Source organism: Thrips palmi, unplaced genomic scaffold (assembly GCF_012932325.1).
Source record: "Thrips palmi isolate BJ-2018 unplaced genomic scaffold, TpBJ-2018v1 HiC_scaffold_5, whole genome shotgun sequence".
Taxonomy (NCBI): domain Eukaryota; kingdom Metazoa; phylum Arthropoda; class Insecta; order Thysanoptera; family Thripidae; genus Thrips; species Thrips palmi.
Genome location: NW_023144632.1, coordinates 5,782,819 through 5,802,271, shown reverse-complemented (window position 1 = coordinate 5,802,271; position 19,453 = coordinate 5,782,819). Strand labels below are relative to the sequence as shown.

Sequence of the window (19,453 nt, the reverse complement as noted above, 5' to 3'; positions counted from 1 at the left end):
AATACTTTCGTAAAGGTTAAAGACGTTTGACCCCCTGGGTTAGCACCAACCCACGGGCGAATTCTCGCCAGGATACGCTGCGACTCACACGTCGTGCCGTTTTTCGGCGCGCCTTTCATGCCAGGTCGATTAATGGCGCGACATTTTGTCATGCCGCAATTTGACCCTGTGTCCGACCAGTCCATCTATAGTGTTAAATTACACATGGATTTGTTGAGTAAGTCACGACGCTACATCGATTACACCACGTCATATGGCGGGGACAAATGTGGCGGTCGAAGAGCTGAGCGAGCCCTCCCAGTGGCGGATCCAGAGGCGGCCGTTGGGGAGGCAAAGTAGCACTTTTTGCCTTCTCACGAGGGTGAATTATGTTTTTTTTTCTGCTTACATACAGAGGCGAAGGCGGGAAAAGTATGGCTTTTTGCCTTCATTTCAGGCGGTATCTAGGTGCCATAGGAGCCCCCCCCTCCTCCGGATCCACACGGTAAAAACGGAACCTGGTTTTCCCAGGAACTCCCTGGAAATCGCCTATGTCTCTACCATAGGCATCCTGGGAAAACCAGGTTCCGTTTTTACCGTGCACGCCTGAGCCCTCCATGTTTTTAGAAGAAAAAGCCGATGAAAAAGTAGCAAAAATTAATCCAGAGCATTTTCTAGGAAAACTATTTGTGGATCCGAAAGGGTTTTCCGTGGGCACAGCACACCAGTGAAGCTTCCTCGCCCCCCTTCCTCCTCTCGTCTCCCTTCTTTGTCGGGATAACAACCCGCCCGGCGTCCCTCCTTGTAAGTAGGCACCCCTCCGCCGTCGGCCATACGGCACGGCAACGCCACGGCAACGCCACGGCAACGCCACGGCAACGGCACGTAGCGCTATCGTCGCAAAGCGGATTAACGCGTCGCTTCCCCGCGCCAGACTCTCTAGCTCCCTTCTCTCCACGCGCGCGCTTGTAGGGTAGGGACCCTGAACTTACCGAGGACTCCGTCACAGTCTCCAAATTGCGTCTCATGAAGTGGGTGGGCGCGTACTCCATTGGGCGCCATCCTGGAACACATTCTGATGCACCGCAGTGGAGCGGCGGGAGTGCACACCCGGTACCGGGCGTACCGGGCCGCGTGCCGGGCCGCCGCACAGCCATGGGTCTCCATTCCCCGCCGCGCCCACGGCCGCGCCGGAGGCTTCGAACCACAAGCCTCTCCATGACGGACGGGGTAATTCCTGCAGCACACCGCAAGTTTCCGCTTACTGCTGGTGCCATATTTTACAGCGGGGGCGCCGCCTGCCGCCTGTCCGTCACAGCATTCGCCGAGCTGCGCCGCGGGCCCCGCGCCCTCCACCCTGCCTGGCGCGGGCTTGGCGCGGCGGCCGGGGCCTGGGGCCCTGGCAGGGGGCTGGGCCTGCCTAGCCTAGCCCGCGGCGTGCTGCATCCGCGCCTGCAGGGTGGAGGTGACGTCGGACCCACTGACAACCGACGCCCCATGCGGTGTGCGGAGAGCGGAGCTAGCTGGAGGCGGTCAGCCAGCACCTGTTCCGCGTGCGCCGCGAGCTCCGCGATGAGCTCCGCGCGCCGCCCTGGTCCGCGACGTCCCGACGTCCCCAGAGGTCCGGGAAGGCCGCCGAGCCGCGTCGCCTATTCTGGTGGGCCAAAGGAACGAAAATAACGGCCGGCAGGGGATGGCCCGATGGCCCGGCGCGGTGCCGAAGTGCCGTGGCCGGCCGTACCGCCAAACGCCGAAGGGCCGAAGCGGGGCCGCAGCAGGGCCCACCAGGGCCCACCAGGGCCCACCAGGGCCCACCAGGGCCCACCAGGGCCGCACACGCCGCAGAGGGCCACCGCCCCAGCCCACGCACCGGGCCAGGGCCGAGGGCCCCCGGCACCAGCCGCAAGCCAACACTGACCGTGAGATGGGACACGTGCAACAGGCCTGCACCGGAGCCGAGCCACATGGAGCTCTGTGCTGCCCAACGTGACACTGCACGCGAGCGCATGGCCGCTCCAGACGGCAGTCCGCACGAGCACCAGTAGCCGACTGTCAAAAGATTCATAAGGAAGGGAGGGGGGGTAGTAGTCGACACCGCAGTGTCTGCTGAGAAATGACGCCGTAGCGAGGGAAAGGCCGAGATACACCGTCAACTGTCTGCCTGACTGACCCGGCCGCACCCGGACGCCGGACGGTCCAGGGAGGGACTAAGGTACCCAGACAGCAGTGGCCGAGGGAGCAAACGAATTCGATGTTTGGGCACACAAGATTTCAGGTTTCGTAAAAAACAAGTTTAAGGCCCGATTTTTTTTTCTTTTTTGCCTTTTCTGGGAAATGATTTTGGATTTCAAGGTATTCTAGATGCTCAAGCGGACACAGAATTTCTTGGGTTTTCTCAACTGGTTGCCCCTTGGCAGTGGGGCGCCCAACGCACCCCTCTTCTGATACGCAGTAAGCAGCTACAATGCCCACACACCCCACACACGCAGCAGTGCGCAGCAGACGGCACAGGGTGGTGGGCGGGCGACGACCTTGGGCGTGAGATGACCTTGAGCGTGAGATGACCTTGAACGTGAGGCGACATAGGGCGTGAGACGACCCTGGGCGTGAGACGACCTTGACTGTGAGACGACCTAGGGCGTGAGACGGACATTGGACGTGAGACGACCCTGGGTGTGAGACGACCTTGGACGTGAGACGATCTTGGGTGTGAGACGACCTTGGACGTGAGACGATCTTGGGCGTGAGACGACCTTGACCGTGAGTCAACCTAGGGCGGGAGACGACCTTGGCGGTGAGGCGACCCACAGTGGGCCAGAAGACCGGTCGGACAGGGGCGGCCAAAACTCGGACGGACGGCAGAGGTTTTGGGCGTGTCTGAGTCGGCTGAAAGCTAGGTCTCAGAGGGCCGCAGCACCCGTGCCTGCCACAGATGCACTTGCTCTCCGAACGACGGCCAACTCTTGGTGGGCACACTGGTTCGGCTTCTGGTCCTGCTTTTAGGTCGTATCTCTGGATTCTAAAAGCGTCTAGAGTTTTGGCCGCCTCCACCGGTCTTCTGGCCCACTGTGCGACCTTGGACTTACGTGCCTGCGCCACTCTGTGGCGCACCACTGAGTGGCGGCTTTGGATTTGCTCTTTGTGGTCGTTTCTATTCTGGGCGATTGAGTCTTGATCCGCGACGGGCCGTGGCGGTTTCAGAGCGATCCGTGCGGACAAGGGGCAGGGGCACGGCACGGCGGCACGGCACGGCAGGAAGGTTTCTAGGTGGCGTGGCTGAAAGCGGGGCTGAAAGGCTGAAGGTCCCAGAGGGCCGCAGGCCTTGCCACAGAGTGCCTCGTGCCTCCTACAAGAAGCGACGGCTCAACTCTTCTGCCGGCAACACTGGCTACAAAAGGCCTCTGGTCCAGCATTTTGCAAGGGGTATCCTCCAGTCACTCTCTGAATTCTTAAGCACTTTTTGTTCCGCACTACTATGCACATGGAAGCTTCTGCATAATATTGTTCATGACAACGCATAAATTTTACATTGTTATGCATCATATAATGCGGAAGCGTAAATACGAATGTGCAAAGCTTACCAAACTTACGAAAAGAAAGTGCATAAAGATTTAGTGTGTACGTAGTTCCTACCACAGTGTACACCAGCCCGTCTCTTTCTCTCTCTATTTCGCTTCGGCTTTAATTCTGTTTGAAGTGAGTTGAATTCCCGAACCAACACAGGCCATGCTCTTTCCCCAGATGCGGTTCCCCGCCAAATAAAATCAATGTGCATGACGTCACATCACAATGTGGCGAGTGCAATTTGGCCAATCCGAATACTCCCGTATTCTGTTTCGTGCCGCTCGGCGGTGGATCCAGCCAGAGCGGGCCTTTCAGAGGCAAGGGGGGAAGGGGGGAGGGGGAGCACTTTTTGCCTACCTTTCAGGCGTTTCTTTCTCCTTTTTTTTGCCAGGGGCCAAAAGACCTCTTGCCCTCCCCTCCCCTGCCGCTGGAATCATCAAGGTTCCCCGAATTTCGGACGTCTGCGAGCTCGGAAAGTGGTGCAGGTGGCTCGGCGCGGTGTGTTTGGTGAAGTGCCGCCATAGCCTCAAACTCAATAACCGCACGGCGTCCGGTTCCGTCAGGTCTGGCCGCCCGCCTGCCGCTGCTGCCGCTGCTGCCGCTGCTGCCGCTACCTGCCGCGAGCCGGAAGTGGGGGTGCGGCGTGGCGCCGAGGCCCGGCCGAGGCAGTGCGGCAGTGCGGAGTGCTCCGAGGGAGGGTCACGGCATTTCTGTTTTTCTGGTCGGTAAACGCCTTGGCGTCAAAACACGCCGTCGCCAAGGTGCTGAAAGGGACTTCCCTGCCACGCCCCGCTGTTTATTTTCACAACGTCCCAGAGTGCCGAGGTTTCTATAACCGTTCAGTCGGGAGTGGGTACCCTTTTGGTGTGAATCAAATAAATGTTTTTGAAAATATCTTTTGATCCTAGTCTTTCTTTATAGTTTTATTATTATCACCTTTATCCAACACATACACACAAAAGGCTGCTCTATACGGACTCACATCATTTCTCAGCAGCAGCCTCATTCAGCTCTTCCAGGAAAGTCATGCATTTCTTCTTTAACACTTTAATTGCTTCAACAAATAGAACATCAGGTGGAAGGGCGCCGACAGACTCAACTGAAACTGAAATTAAAAGTAAATTAGTGAACATATAAGAGAGATGTTTTGACCTTCCTTTGTATCAGGTGCTTTGAGAACAGGTACTCACATATGTAGTGGTCTTTTACACGGGCCATTTTCACAGAGTCTTTCAAGTCTTCATATCGGAAGACATTTCGGCTGCAAGAATCATAGCGAGCATCCTTTACCTTCGCCCTTTTCTTCCCTGTAAAAAGTATGAGAATGACACACAATGCTTTCCAAAAGAACAGTTTAACTTGCTCTGAAATATACCAACCATGTCCATTGTCTTCTAAACCTATAACTCCTGGGGAAAAGCATGACTGCAATCGCTCTGCCAATTCACCCTCTACATCCTTGGTTAATGTAATCTCTGGTAACAAACGATATGATGCAGTGGCTGTGAACAGATACACACGTATTAAAAAAATAACAAAACCAGATCGTGAGTTTTAATGAATGTCACTAAACTAAAAGATAAAAAAACAAAACACAGTACCAACTGGAGAAAATTTTGCATGATCCTTGCCAATTCCTTTAACAGCTAGTAATCGCAAATCAAGCTCATGGCCAGGCCTGAGTTTGTTCAGCAAAATATCTTCAAAAACTGGACCAACTTGTTCAGCATTGTAAATGTCAGCTTGACCACCAATTGGAATCCATTTCAAATGTTTGGTATATACTGCAATATAAAATGAGCAAATTTTAACAGTACTTGGAAGAAAGGAGAAAAAAATAAACAAGAGGGAAAAAGGTGCAATGAAAACTAGTAAACAGTGGAGAATGGGAAAAAAAGGAAACACTAAATAAGTTGGTAAAAACAACTCACCATTATGATTTCTGTACAAATCGTCTGGATGAGTGGCGTCTTTGGGAGCATTGCCATTCCACGTGCACTTAATCTTCAGCTCAAATTCAAGAGTATCTTGCTCTGTTGGTTCAGCATCCGCCTCAGCCTTATATTCAAAGAGTCTGGGGTCTGCCTTCAATGGAATTAATCCTAATCTGTGAGCTAATACTTCATCTTGAAGTAAAGTTGTGTTATTGAAGATCTTTACTTTTTCGATGGCCATGCTTGGAACCTGGATATGTTTCAAGTAAGAAAATAAGAATAAAACAAGAATTTCAAGCATAACAGAATTAAGGAATGAGAAAAAGTGTGTTGAACCCATACCTCAGAGAGAATCACCCGCCTGAATGCATTGGCAATTGCTGCATGTACACCAATTAAGTCGAATTCCATCTCCGTTTTATTATACCGAACAATTTCAATGCGGAAGTTCTGTAAGCATCACAGATAGTTATGGTAATTTTTTTGCATCTTAATGATTTCTTTCAAACTTACGAATGTCACATTGTTTCAATGAAAACACAAACCTTTTGAAACTTCTTGTGGCTCCATGGCTCTTCACAGCTGAAACCTCCAGGGTAGTCAGTAGCATTTGTCTGGAAAAGAATTTAGAAATAACGATAATATTAATCTGGTGGGTGAAGTTAGAAAGACAACTATCTTGAGCAATGAAACTAAAAAACCACTCATCACTGAAGTCTTACATTAGCAACAACGTATTCGTTTAAAATGATTCTCGACTTAGACTCTTCTAAATTCATCTTAAATAAAATATTTTAATATTTAAGAGTAATTATCCAGGTTAGGTCCTCACACACGTGTGTTTTGACTTATTCAATTGCGCACAGTAAAATTCTCATAGACACAAATTTCTCATAGGAATGAATGTCTGCACAAGTTTTTCATAGCAAGCAACCTCGCACGAAAATTTGAAATATCTTCAGCAGACATGTATTACAGAAAAGCTCCAAAATTTCGACCTTTGTATTTACCACCATTGAGCCAGGATTGATGGTGGTTTAGCCGTATGCAATCATACCGCCCATCCGCTGATATCTTACTCGTTCTCGTTCCGAGAGTGGGGGAAGGCATAGAGAAAGGGGAAAGGGGGGAGGAGGAGGGGAGGAGGGAAACATGGTAAACAAACAACAGACGACAGACAGACAGCGGCCAAAGCGACAGGACAGGAGAGAAGTGAAAGTTCTTGCTTGCCCGCCACAGCTCGCGGCTCTCGCTCTCTCGCCACTGCCCATCTCACCTCACGTGCACCCCTTCATCCTCATTGAGAAAGTCAAGAGCAGCATTACTGTGAGGGAGGCCTGTGATTGTTCCCATTTAAAATTCACGTCTTGAAAGGGATCGAGTCGGTGTTGTGTCCAAAGCTGCTCGACCATGGTACTCCGTTTCCTTGTGGAGTTCGTCAAAAGAATTGTGGCAGAGATTAAATACCAGCTTGTGTACTACACACTCGGGGGAGCAGCCCAGCTTGAGGATTTCATTCATGCCAAATGCAACAGAACTGGTGAGTACAGTTGCATCATCTTCTATGTTGCTTGATATCAGGTCCACTATCAAGCCTTCACTTTAATCTTATTTTGAATGACTTCAAAACATGATATCTTTCCATGTTCAAAGTAGATTAAACCTTTTATTCCCCTCTTTCTCAATCTTAAGGAGTTGTAATCCTATATTTGACTGTGTTTTGTTTTTATTCATTTTTCAGATTTAATTGACAAGAGTGGTGAAATAGCTGTTGTGACTGGAGGGTCCAGAGGTATAGGCCTGCATGTTGTTCGTATGCTGCTGCAATGCAACATGCATGTTATTATTGGTATGTATATTGCACTGCAAATTTTCCTGTGACTGATGTATGTTGGGTAGTCAATAGAAAGTATGGTGTTCCAGGATGCCGCAATACTGTGGCAGGAGAAAGTGCAATTGCAGCCTTGCGAGCTTCAGGTGTTACCCAAGGAACTATCGAATGCTTCAAACTTGATACAGCATCATTGGCCTCAGTCCGTTCATTTGCGAAGAAAGTAGTATCTGCTCATCCCATCATTCATGTCCTTGTTAACAATGGTAATGTCTTATCTGGGTCAGGATGTCTTTCACTTGCTGTTGATCCATTTGAAGATAAAACTCATTTTTTATTTTCAGCTGGCATTATGTTTGTCCCATACTCTTTAACGGAAGATGGCATAGAGTCGCATCAAGCTGTCAACTATATTGGCCACTTTGTTTTGACTCAAGAGCTGTTGCCCTCCTTGGAAAAGGCTGGGCACCAAAGCCCTAATAAGTCACGCATTGTCAATGTAACATCATGTGCTTATGCTGCTGGAACAATTAACTATTCTGATTTTAACAATACGTAAGTCCAACAAGACATGGCTGTTATAAATCTGGTTGAAAAAAAAAAGTGAAATTTTGTCACTAAATTTATGTTTGCTTGACTCAAATTTGCAGTGAAGGTTACATCGCAAGTGCTGCTTATGCTCAGTCCAAGTTGGCACAGCTGGTCTCCACAGTCCATATGTCACGCCTCTTCACTGAAAATAATATCCCTGTTAATGTTTATGCTGTCCATCCTGGTATTGTCAACACAGAGCTTTTCGATGGAACTGCATTTAAGAAAATCTTTCCCTGGGTCCCAAAATTGCTTTTCAAGGTATGCTTTGAGCTTTCAGTACTGATAGCACAATTAATACCCAAGAATATCAACTAATCTTAATGATGTTGTTTTTCAGTCCCCTGAAAAAGGAGCAATGCCAATTGTGCATGCAGCCATTTCACCATTGATAGAAAATCGATCAGGAATTTATATCAGCAACTGCAGAGAAACTCCAGTGAAGAAACATATTTTGAATCCTTCAGAAGGCTACAAGTTGCATAAGTTTACATTTGATCTTATTAAGATCAAAGCTCCAAAGACAGTTTCAAGTTAAAATATTGCCTGTTTGTTTTTTATCTCTTTTATTCTTATTCCATTCCTATGTATTGAGACTGAAGTTGATCATAGCACCTTTTAAATTTTGTATTTTATTTGTATTAATTGAGCACTGAATCAAATACAGTTATTATTTTTATAGTTTGCCAACATTTGATAGAGAAATTAATGCCCTTCTATGTGCGTATTGATGAATTTTGATAAGTGTTACATGCACAAATATTCGGATGAGAATAAATTACAACACAGTATACAAACAGATATAATTTTAAAACAGACAATTCTGAAACTGCACAAACACACACCAAATAACTATTATTAATGAGCTCAGTCATTCACAAGAAAAATGAAAATGAAATTGAAAAGAAGTTATTCTATGAGCTTCTTAGCCTTGAAAAAGCGCCTAAGGTACAGAACTTGCCATGTTGCCAGACCCAATAAACAGCACATGCTGAACACGCTGAAGTACAACACACGGCTGTTGGTCGATTCTGTAAATGTAAAAATATGTCATCATAATGCCATAGTTGGTAAAAAGGCCAGAACAATCTACATAGGAAATGGCAAAACAGTAGTTACCATTAGTATCTCTCATTTCCTCTTCTCGCTTCCTCATCATAGAAAAGTCCTGAACTATAGCATCAGAGAGATCTTCCAAACGCTTCAGCTCCACTTCCATTGGTTTCAATTTAGCAGCTTCTCCAATCTGAAAACAAAGCCACACAAAATTTTGAGAGACAGAAAAATAATGAACAGAAGATAAATGATTATTAAGATCTAGCACAGTGCCACATTCACATGTTATGGTGGATTACAAACTGACATTAATTAAACAAGCAAGAAACAGGCAGGTTGAAAAATTCTGTATCTTGTACAATGGCAGACAGCAGCTAGGTTTGAACTCCCCAAATAATCTAATTCTTATTGGGCAACAGTGCAAAACCAAAGAACACAACAAACATTAGTCATTATATATTGACAAACACAAACATATTAGTGTCATCTATGGAGAGGGAAGAAATAAGGAAAGAAAGGGAGTTCAATGAAGCTGTGCAAGTAGCAGTCCACAACTAGTAGAAACCGACACACATTTAAACACCTCAAAAACTTTACCACAGACTTCACGAACACCAGTCAGTTAGTCCCAGAGCATTGAAAAGAGAAGACGATATATTAGAGACCAATAACTTAATAAAATAGATGATCATTTTAAAATTATAATCTATGAACAAGGAATTTCTCAAATTCTTGCAGATCACAGTCTGGGCACTTTCTAGAAGGGTGCCCCAACTCCACCACAACTGCATTAAATTCAAGAGATACACAAAAGAAATGTGGCAAAACTCTCTTACTAAAAAAATTGGATAACACATAAAGTATAGATGTTCTTTGGCAAATTGGCACCAACGAGATTCTTTACAAAATCATTTCATAAATATCTTTGAGACATATATCTATGAGATGGATAGAAGATTCCATAATACTTACAGCTTCATAGCTCTTTGCTTCAATTCCTCGTTTCGTCACAAGAGATACTTCTTGTCGAACGCCTCGTTGATCTGCAAATTGTACAAGACAATTCTATAAATTTTGAATTTAGCTCAGAGAAATCGGGCAAATCTGGGTAGGCAGTACATACTACACATAGAAGGGAATTGGTAGAAACTTACGAGGAGGAACGAAGGACGCAAAACATACTTCATAAGTATCATATGTTTCTGTGACAAATGAGAATTTTCCCTTTGAAATATCTTCCTTCTGAGATAAAATGTGTCCTTGCGAGTCACGTACCTGATAAAAAGCAATATGATCGGGTACAGATAAACAAATGAATATGGACATGAACAATAAGAATGATGCAAAACTGTGGAACTTACTATATAATGCACTTTTTGACCGGGGGCCTGGGACACTTCATACTCCCCGGTAACTAGATCATTTTGCTGCAATTCCTCTTTTAAACACTTCTGTGTATTCGGCTCAAGGTACCACATAACTCCGTTTGCGTGCCATGGCACACAAATTAACAAGAAACCTAATGTGTAGTGAAAACTAATCATGTTCAGAAGCAACACTAAACTTATTGAAGTGAATGCTTGTCTGTCAATGTGGCAGCCATACTATCGTTTGTCTACTGTCTGCTTGAAAATGTTGCGTGTCAGTATGAGAAATTTTACCTTTATTGACAAATTTATTTTTTAGTACTCTAATTTAATGGCGCTCTAGAGAGCTTTTATTTTTGAAATAATAATATTCTACTCTATTTTCCTATTGGATTTATTGTTTTTCTTTTCTAAGTATTGATTGACCTTCACGCTACGGATTCTGACAGCCGTACCGTATACAGCTGAGGTAACCAAACCGAAACCGAACTAGTTTGACAGTTCTTAGCAGAAGTTTTGTGTGGTTGCTCATGAATGATATGAATGACAGTCTAAATAATCCATACTTTTAACTTTTTTTAGCGAACATGCGACGAAGAGCTGGGGTTGGTGCTATTCACAAGCAAAAGTTGGAACAAGAAAAGTATCGCGATAAAGGAACAGAGATTCAAGAAAATGCTCTTGAACAAATGTCCAAACAGCTCGATGTGTTTAGATCTAATTTAGAAGAATTTGCTGCTAAGCACAAAAATGAAATACGGAAGAATGTACAGTTTCGGAGACAATTTCAGGAAATGTGTGCATCCATTGGTGTGGACCCTCTTGCGTCAGGCAAAGGTTTTTGGTCCGTCCTAGGCATTGGCGACTTCTATTACGAGCTGAGTGTTCAAATTGTTGAAGTCTGTATAGCTACAAGTTACAAGAATGGTGGTCTCATAACAATGGACGAGTTGCGGAAGAGATTAATTCAGGCTCGTGGTCGGAGTAAGCAGCATCAGGAGATATCTGTTGATGATTTGCTGTGTGCTGCTAAGAAATTGAGAATTTTTGGCAATGGATTTACTGTGCTGCCAATGGGGAAAGGTCAGTTCTTGGTGCAATCTGTTCCTGGAGAACTCAACATGGATCACACAGCCATCCTTCAAGCTGCTTCCGACAATGATGGGCATATCAGTTGTTTGGATATTCAATCCAATCTACAGTGGGAGGCCGACAGAGCACAGAGAGGTTTGAATTACATGCTGCGTGAAGGGCTGGCTTGGATTGACAATCAGAACCCGAAAGAGCAGACATATTGGTTCCCCAGCTTGTTTTCTGCATGTGCTAACGCTCAGAACTGAACTCTGTGATATTTCAACACATCTTGCAACTCTCATCTTCTGTAAAAATAAAAACGATTTTTGTTGTGAGCTATTCTACTTTTATGTATCCCTAAAAGTCCACTGTCCAATCTGAAAATCAGGCTTGAAGAAGACACGTTCTTCTCGTACTTAATTAAACAGCATGAGCTGGAGCAACTCAAAAAGATAGTATTATTTTTAAAAAATTAAGGACTCATGCTAGTTTTTTATCACTGTCTTCATCATTAATAATAATAAGAAGGGTAAGGAATGAGAAAATGGGTAGTTACAAAAACAAGTGGTACAATCTTTTTAATGAAAGTTATTATGAGAGAAAGGCCCTTCTTTCAGGTAGCTATGCAAGAACACATAATAGCAATTAAGAAAATGTTTCACAAAGTCTGGTAAAACTAATTTTCAAATTATTAAATTGACTAACATAATTAATAATCCTTGAAATTAGTAGTAGAATAGTGTCCTGTAGCAAGTGCATACCAAACTTGGACCACAACTGGAAGTTATTTGCTTCTGGCTGGTTAAGAACACAAACAAAAACCATCAATACAAAAATAAAATGCTCAGCAATCATTGCACCTGTCTGGATAAGATCACAGATCAGCCTTCACAAACATGAGCAAATCCTTTAGACAAAAACAAATAAATATGCATGCAGTGACTTTAAGAAGGTAAAAAGTTCGCAATCACAAACTGACAATGTCCAAACATTATGTCAATTTTCCTGGATACAGACTTTTTAAACTAAAAACATATATTTATTTTTTTTAAATTTAAATTATAGACATTTATAATAAACATTTGAACTAAAACATAAACAATTATGGTTTCTGTTTTAAAAAAAGGTTAATAAACTGCTGAAGATGCAACTGTTGGCCAGACATTATATACATACACCAAACATTAACACACAAACAGTTGTACTACATTTGCAGTAGTAAACAAACATATTTTAAGTTGTAACAACACAGACACATTCTTTCGTTTCTTTTTAAATTTATTTGAGAAGAAAAAATCCTGCGCGCCTCCTACTCCAACTGAAGTTCTACTTGCTCAACTTCATCAAAGTGTGATGCAAGTTGATTAGCCCAGGCATCCAGTTGAGTTTCTTTAGGCTATAACAGAAAAAAAGAATAATGTGAAGAGTACTAATAGAGCAGACTACTTATCTAAGTAGAAATGAATTTTTCCATCTCTTTTTACCTTTTTGGTTCGCTTGTAGGATTTGCTCTTTTTCTTCACTGGAATAGTAGGCTCAGCCGACTCATCAATTTGTTCCTCCTCATCACCAGAGTGGACTTCATCACCACATGCTATTCTCTTCACTGGTCGAAATCTGTCATATGATCTCCTTGATGGCTGTTAACAAGTTCAGAGCATGAGATATACTGCACACACCTTATTTAATAGAAAGTAATAAAGAGATAAAGACAGATAATAAAGAGAGAAATAATAATAAAAGAGAAACTGTTCTTACTTGTGAAAAGGGGGAACGTAGATCAGCATCAATTTGATCCTCATCAAACAGGGGTACAGGTGTTGGAGTGAGCACAGGTTGATTAGATACTGCAACAACTCTTGCAGTTGAAGATGTGGGTGTTGAGCAAACAAAGTCGGTCAATTTGGTTTGAATTGACCTAGGAGTATTATTAGCTGGCGATGCAAGTTTACATTGCCCTCTTAAGATAGCCAAAGCATCTGGGATAGAAATGTTTGGCTTCTTAATGGTTGGTTTTTTGACAATATTAGTAGGTTGAGGTACAAATGTGACATCCTCATTGTCAAAACCAAAACACTGTTCCAAACCAGATGATGTAGGATCCGAAAACTTCACAACAGTAGCTCTTGAACTAGTTTGCTCCTTGCTAGGTGATAACTCAGGAATATTTCTCTTGGGTACATTCTGGCCTTCAGGAATGTAAATAGTACCACGGTGGGTGGAGAACATTCGGGTAGGTAAAACAGAAGTGCGTGGTATGTCATCAAAAATTCCAGACAAATTTCCATCTGAATCATTTACTCTAGGCGATAGAAGTTTCTCTGAGCGATCCGAAATTGTAACTGCAGGGCACGTTCTTTTGCTTTTTGACACTGATGGTTTATCAAGACTTCCAGCTTCTCCATTGGTTCTCCTAGAACGAGTCACCGGGGTGGAGGTAACAGCATCCAAATTCCTTGCACATTCAGTTTCTATTAAGCCAGGAGAAGGCATTCGAGGAGAATTGAGCACTTCCCCGAATGATGGGCTCTCTCGAACGGGCAACTGCAGAAGATAACTAGATCTGGAAGCCAATCTAGCCGATTGGGATTTTGAGCTGGATTGAGCATTCAAAGAGATCTGATTTAGAGCATCATTAGTTGGGGTTGATGCACATGGTATGTCAGCCATTATTGATGGAGATGAAGGCTCAAAACTTTCATTATGGGTGGAGGACAAGCTACATGATGGGACAGAAAGTGCTTGTCCCTTTGCACTGGGTATAGCTGGCAAGGACTGTGTGAGTGACTTGCCAGTACTGGAAGGTGCTGCAGTATTGGGTACGTTCTTTGATGAAGGGTGTCTTAATACTGGAGTAGAGGTAAAATGCCTTGCCTTGTTCAGTTCAGGTGTCACGGCACTGTGCAGCGGAGGATTTGCTCTCACAGAAGGAATTGTTTTCACAGAATTTGCTTCCACAGGGGTTGCTTTCACTTGAGAATTTGCTTCCACAGGGTGAGTCACTTTCACAGGAGGAATTGCTTTTGAAAGAGGAGCTGCTTTCACAGGATTCTCAATACTATTTAATTTAGTTTTAGCAGTTTTAGTTGTGTTAGTGACAGTAAGATCTTCAGCCTGCACAGCCAATTTCTTGGCAGGTTTTGGTTTCACAACAATTGGTCGTTTAGAGGGATCCCACTTAACAACACCACCAGCTTTTTTCACAGGCTTTGTTCTACTAGTAATAGTCTTCTTTTTCTTCTTTTTTGTTTTCTCAGGAGATGAGTCTGAACCAAGAGGAAAATCGTATTCATTATAAGGGTCACCAATCACATCAGACCTGCGAACATTCTGATAGACAGGCCCTGAGGGAGCAGCATCCGGTCTTTTTTCTCCACTAGAAGGACTTTCTTGAGAGTCTCCGTCAAAGTGCACTTTCAGAGATTTGCTAGCAGGTTTACGTTTGACTTTCACTGCATTCAGCTCATCTTTCTCCTTGTTTTCATTCACAGATTGTTGAGTTCTCTTTGAAGCGCGTTTAGTAGTAGCCTCCTTGACAGCATCGTTTTCTTTGCCACCAGTAACCAGTTTCGCTTTCCGGCCTTTCGCTGGAAGTTTATTAATTTCTTTTGGAACATCTTCGTTAACCTCACAGTTCTCACTTTCCTTGATTGTGGTTTCCTGCTTCGACTTCAGTGTCTGCCTCGTCGCCCTCGTCCGCCCAAAAAACAAAGAGGGATCCATAGTCAAAGATGCATTCAAGCTGCGTCCTCAGCAAAACGGTCATTGGTGAAGCAGCTGCGAAATAAATCGAAGAAAGAACACCGTTATGTTTCCATCGTGAGCACATTGTTTTACACAAACCCCATACACAAAGCGTCTCATTAATGTGTGCGAAGAAAGCCATCAACAAGAAGAGGAAAGATGCCGAAAACAGTGGAAGTCTTCGCAAATATTGTGACATTGGCGCCGCAGTGTCAACAGAAGCACACCCACCTGCTAAAAGTATTCTAATACACTTTTCCACAACTGCAAATGATTTTCTAACCAGTTCTCAAACAGATTCTAACGCTCTTTGTTGTCGTTTTCGAATTCGGTCTCTGACGGTTCGTGGAACTGACGGGTCAGCCAACAATCAAACGTTTCAGAATGAACAAAAGTTGTTCCCCACCGTCGACATATTTCATAAAACTAAATTTAATAGCGTAAAACGATGTTTAAATTTTAAATTTATATGATTGTGAGGTTTTTTTTACTTCAAAATAACAACATAAGGGTCAAGTTGTAACTGCAATGTTGGCTACGTACAAGACAGTTGACGCAAACAAAAGAAGCGAGATTCATGAGAATGTGAGCAGTCAGCGCACCCGGCGGTTTACGGCGGGAATCGTGGGACGGGACGGGAATGCTGCGGTCCGAATAGACGACTTGAGCTAGGCAAAAGAAGAGGAAGAAAATACCTTCCCGAACATGGCGGACGGCCGCCGTCGGCTGCTAGGACCAATGAGGGGCCGGCCGCCATGTTCGGGAAGGTATTTTCTTCCTCTTCTTTCGCCTAGCTCAAGTCGTCTATCCGAAGGCAGGAGATCTAGAAATGCCTTCGGCCGTGCCTGCCCTGGCCGTTACCGCCGTGACTCCCTGCTCCCGCCCCTGCTCCCAAGAACCGCGGCCGAAAGGGAGTGACAGGGACAGAGACTTCCAACTCGTGTTTTCCGATCGCCTGTTTCTCGTCCGGATCATCTTGGCAGTGTGCGATGGGTTGCCTACCACATGGGCGTATGCCCAACTTCGGAACTGCAGGCGTCGTGTTTTTGAGTGGAGGGTTACCGCTCTAATTTTCTCAGCTCATATTGAATCGCGCATGCCAAAATATAAAGTATATTTCTCCCGAGTACAGTATGATTGCATAGTAGTATTGGAGAAGGTTTGTCCGAAGCTTGGCCTTTGCCTGACCATCATTGGCAGAAGCTGCAATCCTCGCTACAGTGTGTGCCGCAGCAATGCCTCATTTCTTGAGCGCCCCCTCGAACCCGATGCAGGACTTCATGCCGTCCTCGTGCGTGACAGTGACCTCGGCCTTGATGGAGCCGGGCACCAGCTTGTCCTTCCAGGGTGCGACGTCCACCACCTTGCCGTCCGCGCAACGCTCGCCCTGTAGAATGAAACTCCCATTAGAAGACGCGGACGGCGCGTCCAATTTTGAAAGGAAGTAGTAAAGGGGGGCGAAGGCACTCACAGCTTCGACGGGGCAGCTTTTGGGCAGCTGGAACAAGTCCATCATCGTGGTGGCGTCGGGGTTCTTGGCGGCCTCGGCCATGGCCTCGCACGCGTTCTTCTCGCCCTCCGCCAGCGGCATGCCCATCGAGGTCTTGATCACGTACTTGACCTGGAACAGTGGAGGCGAGTGGCGTGAGACTGCAGTGGCGTAGTCCGCAAGCACGATGGAGTGCACGAGTGAGTGCGCGAGCGGACCTGCGCCTTGCCGAAGCCCTTGTTGGCCTTGACGCAGCCACGGGGGATGAACTTGCAGTCGGGGGTCAGGGTGACGCCGAAGTCCCTCATGGTGAGGAGGCTGGCGGTGCCGTCGGCGCACTTGGTCTCGGCCTTCTTCACCACGAGGCGGAACCCGTTCTGCAACAGGGGGAGGGCGCCAGGGGGCCCGTCAGCGACATCAACAAGGCCGTCGTCAATCGAGGAGCGCCCCCAGCAGCCGAGAGATGATGCCCTCACTCCCTTGCGCACTCCTTGCCCCGTCGCTCTCGCACCTCCGCGGCGCAGTCTGCGAATGCGAGAGAGACAGAGCAGGCCCTGCAGGACGAGCGGGCAGCGGAGTTCGACGGGCGGATTCTACGGCGCTTTCGTCGCTCAGTCTCGCACTCATGGGGCGAGAGGGACAGAGCGATGAAGCATGCTGTTCGGAATGGGGGACCGCGGGGTGTCGCCGCAAAGACTCACGCACGCGTCCGCCGCGGGGACGACGGCCAGGGCCACGACGGCCGCGACGACCGCCAGCAGGGCGAGGGGCGCCGAGGACGTGGTCACCGTGGTCGCCATGGCGCTGCTGCAAATTGTGAAATGAAGCCGCGGCCGCTGCCTCTGCGCTTTATAGCTTAGGGCGGCAAGGCTCGCGGAGCATGGCGGAGCGCGGGACACATTACCGCGCGGCCAGTGTGTCAGTGTCAGCGACGCCAACGACGCCAACGACGCCCACGCGGGACAGGTCGGCAGGTATTAGCCTACGCCTCATTTCCGCCACCCAAAAAACACGATCCCCTCGTGACAAAGTCACGCAGCATGTCCGCCAAAGGCTCTGTTGCAATGAACGGGTCCCTTATTAACTTCAACTCTTTCGTCATGGATGGCGGGAGGAGGTGTGGGTGGGGGTAGGGGTGGTTTTGTTGGGTCATTGAATAAAGAGGCAATATCGGTTATCTGCTTACTTTCAGAGGCATGGTGGTGGCGGCTGTTTATCCGTCCAGCCTGACCCGCGTTGAAACTTCGTTACAAAATGGGCGTTTTCTGCGCGTACCCACCAGTGTCGTAGAATGCGTTTCCTATTGAATGCATGAGTTAAAACTGAACCTGCGGGCTGCCCGCAGTCACTTTTCGGCCGGTGGTCCCAGCTCGTTTGCAATAGAGACCTATTTGCAACAGCGGTGTCCTCGACCGCGGGGGCACTCCATTCCATGGCCGCTGCCCAATTTCGGACTAGACGCGGTGCTTGATAGGCATGAACCCGCGTTCAGAGGGCTTTGGACATAAACTACCTGCACAGCCGCGCAGTCGTTGTTGGTACCGATAAAAAATTCATATGCTGGCGCACTGAGCTCCGCGGCTGGTTCAGGCGTTTTCGCGTTAAAAATTATTTTTTACCATTAGCTTTCCTGCAACAGAAAGAAATGCTCTCGAGAAGAAGAAATCGGGACGAAATGATCTCGGGCAGAGCCGAGCCGAGAGCGCGCGCGGAGTTGCAGTCCCCACTCGGCAGGTCCGCGGTTCAACGCCAATTCTTTGCCACACTTTCGTATTTTCATCGGAGATTGTGACGTCACGTGCGCGACCTGCGCCCACCTCGTCAAACTTGAGGCCACCAAGTGCGTCACCGCGGTGCCCTTACGGCCCTACCGGCCCTAACGGTGCTCCAAGTGTGCGACAAGGGCGTGGCCGCTGGTGGCCGCCACACTGCCACCCTGCGCAGCGGGCGCAGTGCGCCCCCAGGGCCCCTCATGCCATGCCCCCAAGCCCCCCGAGCCCCCAAGCCCCCATGCCTCCATGCCCAAGTCCCCAACGACTCTCCGAGGCGTCTTTCGTTGATCGCTGATCTCCAGCTGCTAAGTTCTTACAAACCTCTTTCAAAAACACGCAAAGTTATTTTTTCCGTTGCGAGGGGTCTGCAGTGGCCTAGCAGTGATGATGGGGTACATTTTCCGGGAAACCGAGCTCATCTTCCCACGAAAAAGCCAAGCTAGCTGGGGCTTAGCCATAGTCATACAAGTAGGGTGCAGCAAGATTGCATCATAATTTCCTTCATTTTCTACAAATTTCTTGGAATTTCACTCCCGTCCCCCATCCAACAACCCTTGCTTTCCCCTGCAGTGGCGTTCCGACGGGTCGTGTCGATGGTTGTCGGGGCGTGTCAGGGCCGTCAGGGGCACACGGCCGTCCGAACGACCGCGGAATGAAGTGCGACGACATTGCGACATAATTGCGACGTTAAATTTCTTTTTCATGGCCCGCGGCTGTGGCCGTCTGTGCGGACGCGGAACCATACACCCACACTCGTTGCGAGCATGGAGCCGGGGAATCGTGTGTATGTGTGTGGGGGGGGGGGGGCACCGCATGGCTTGCGCTTTCCGACTTCACGAGTGTTGATAACATTTCACACAATCCAGCGGCGTAAACAGGAAAAGGGGCAGGGGGGACGGGGGCCTTTTGACTCTGCGGGTCCGGCACAAGCAGAGCTCGCCTGGAACTCTATTCCACTTTTACACCTGTCTGTCGGTGACGCCTGCCCGTCTGTCGCTTGCCGCTCGTGCAAATGCAGACGCAGTGACGCCTGGGTCTAGCTGGAGAGTCTC

At 47.1% G+C, this 19,453-nt stretch overlaps 6 protein-coding genes across 7 annotated transcripts; 2 read left to right on the top strand and 4 right to left on the bottom strand.

Moving 5' to 3' along the window:
- Positions 1–4,435: 4,435 nt before the first annotated feature.
- Positions 4,436–6,404, bottom strand: LOC117650380 (DNA-directed RNA polymerases I and III subunit RPAC1). Its single transcript, XM_034393763.1, has 8 exons — positions 6,200–6,404; positions 6,023–6,091; positions 5,820–5,927; positions 5,475–5,727; positions 5,145–5,327; positions 4,923–5,045; positions 4,734–4,850; positions 4,436–4,648 (listed from the first exon to the last, which is right to left on the bottom strand). The coding sequence occupies exons 1-8, from the start codon at positions 6,254–6,256 to the stop codon at positions 4,527–4,529; spliced, it is 1,032 nt and encodes a 343-aa protein (XP_034249654.1). The 5' UTR covers positions 6,257–6,404; the 3' UTR covers positions 4,436–4,526.
- Positions 6,405–6,637: 233 nt separating this feature from the next.
- Positions 6,638–8,580, top strand: LOC117650381 (retinol dehydrogenase 12-like). The gene is made up of 6 exons (XM_034393764.1): positions 6,638–7,017; positions 7,219–7,326; positions 7,401–7,574; positions 7,653–7,863; positions 7,959–8,160; positions 8,240–8,580. The coding sequence occupies exons 1-6, from the start codon at positions 6,888–6,890 to the stop codon at positions 8,435–8,437; spliced, it is 1,023 nt and encodes a 340-aa protein (XP_034249655.1). The 5' UTR covers positions 6,638–6,887; the 3' UTR covers positions 8,438–8,580.
- A 108-nt stretch (positions 8,581–8,688) lies between these two features.
- LOC117650384 (transmembrane emp24 domain-containing protein bai) lies at positions 8,689–10,584 on the bottom strand. Of its 2 annotated transcripts, XM_034393766.1 has the most exons (6): positions 10,317–10,584; positions 10,110–10,230; positions 9,928–9,998; positions 9,553–9,558; positions 9,019–9,145; positions 8,689–8,930 (listed from the first exon to the last, which is right to left on the bottom strand). In XM_034393766.1, exons 1-6 carry the CDS (start codon positions 10,497–10,499, stop codon positions 8,809–8,811), a joined length of 630 nt encoding a protein of 209 aa, XP_034249657.1. In that variant the 5' UTR covers positions 10,500–10,584; the 3' UTR covers positions 8,689–8,808. The 2 variants fall into 2 exon arrangements, with proteins under 2 accessions (XP_034249657.1, XP_034249658.1); XM_034393767.1 differs by lacking the exon at positions 9,553–9,558 and having other exon boundaries at positions 10,317–10,583.
- On the top strand, positions 10,575–11,731 carry LOC117650383 (vacuolar-sorting protein SNF8). The gene is made up of 2 exons (XM_034393765.1): positions 10,575–10,791; positions 10,905–11,731. The coding sequence occupies exon 2, from the start codon at positions 10,910–10,912 to the stop codon at positions 11,660–11,662; it is 753 nt and encodes a 250-aa protein (XP_034249656.1). The 5' UTR covers positions 10,575–10,791; positions 10,905–10,909; the 3' UTR covers positions 11,663–11,731.
- Positions 11,732–11,948: 217 nt separating this feature from the next.
- LOC117650379 (nascent polypeptide-associated complex subunit alpha, muscle-specific form-like) lies at positions 11,949–15,507 on the bottom strand. Its single transcript, XM_034393762.1, has 4 exons — positions 15,372–15,507; positions 13,155–15,173; positions 12,881–13,036; positions 11,949–12,792 (listed from the first exon to the last, which is right to left on the bottom strand). Exons 2-4 carry the CDS (start codon positions 15,117–15,119, stop codon positions 12,706–12,708), a joined length of 2,208 nt encoding a protein of 735 aa, XP_034249653.1. The 5' UTR covers positions 15,120–15,173; positions 15,372–15,507; the 3' UTR covers positions 11,949–12,705.
- A 730-nt stretch (positions 15,508–16,237) lies between these two features.
- Positions 16,238–17,431, bottom strand: LOC117650550. Its single transcript, XM_034394058.1, has 4 exons — positions 17,331–17,431; positions 16,848–17,006; positions 16,612–16,761; positions 16,238–16,527 (listed from the first exon to the last, which is right to left on the bottom strand). The coding sequence occupies exons 1-4, from the start codon at positions 17,427–17,429 to the stop codon at positions 16,381–16,383; spliced, it is 555 nt and encodes a 184-aa protein (XP_034249949.1). The 5' UTR covers positions 17,430–17,431; the 3' UTR covers positions 16,238–16,380.
- Positions 17,432–19,453: the final 2,022 nt, after the last annotated feature.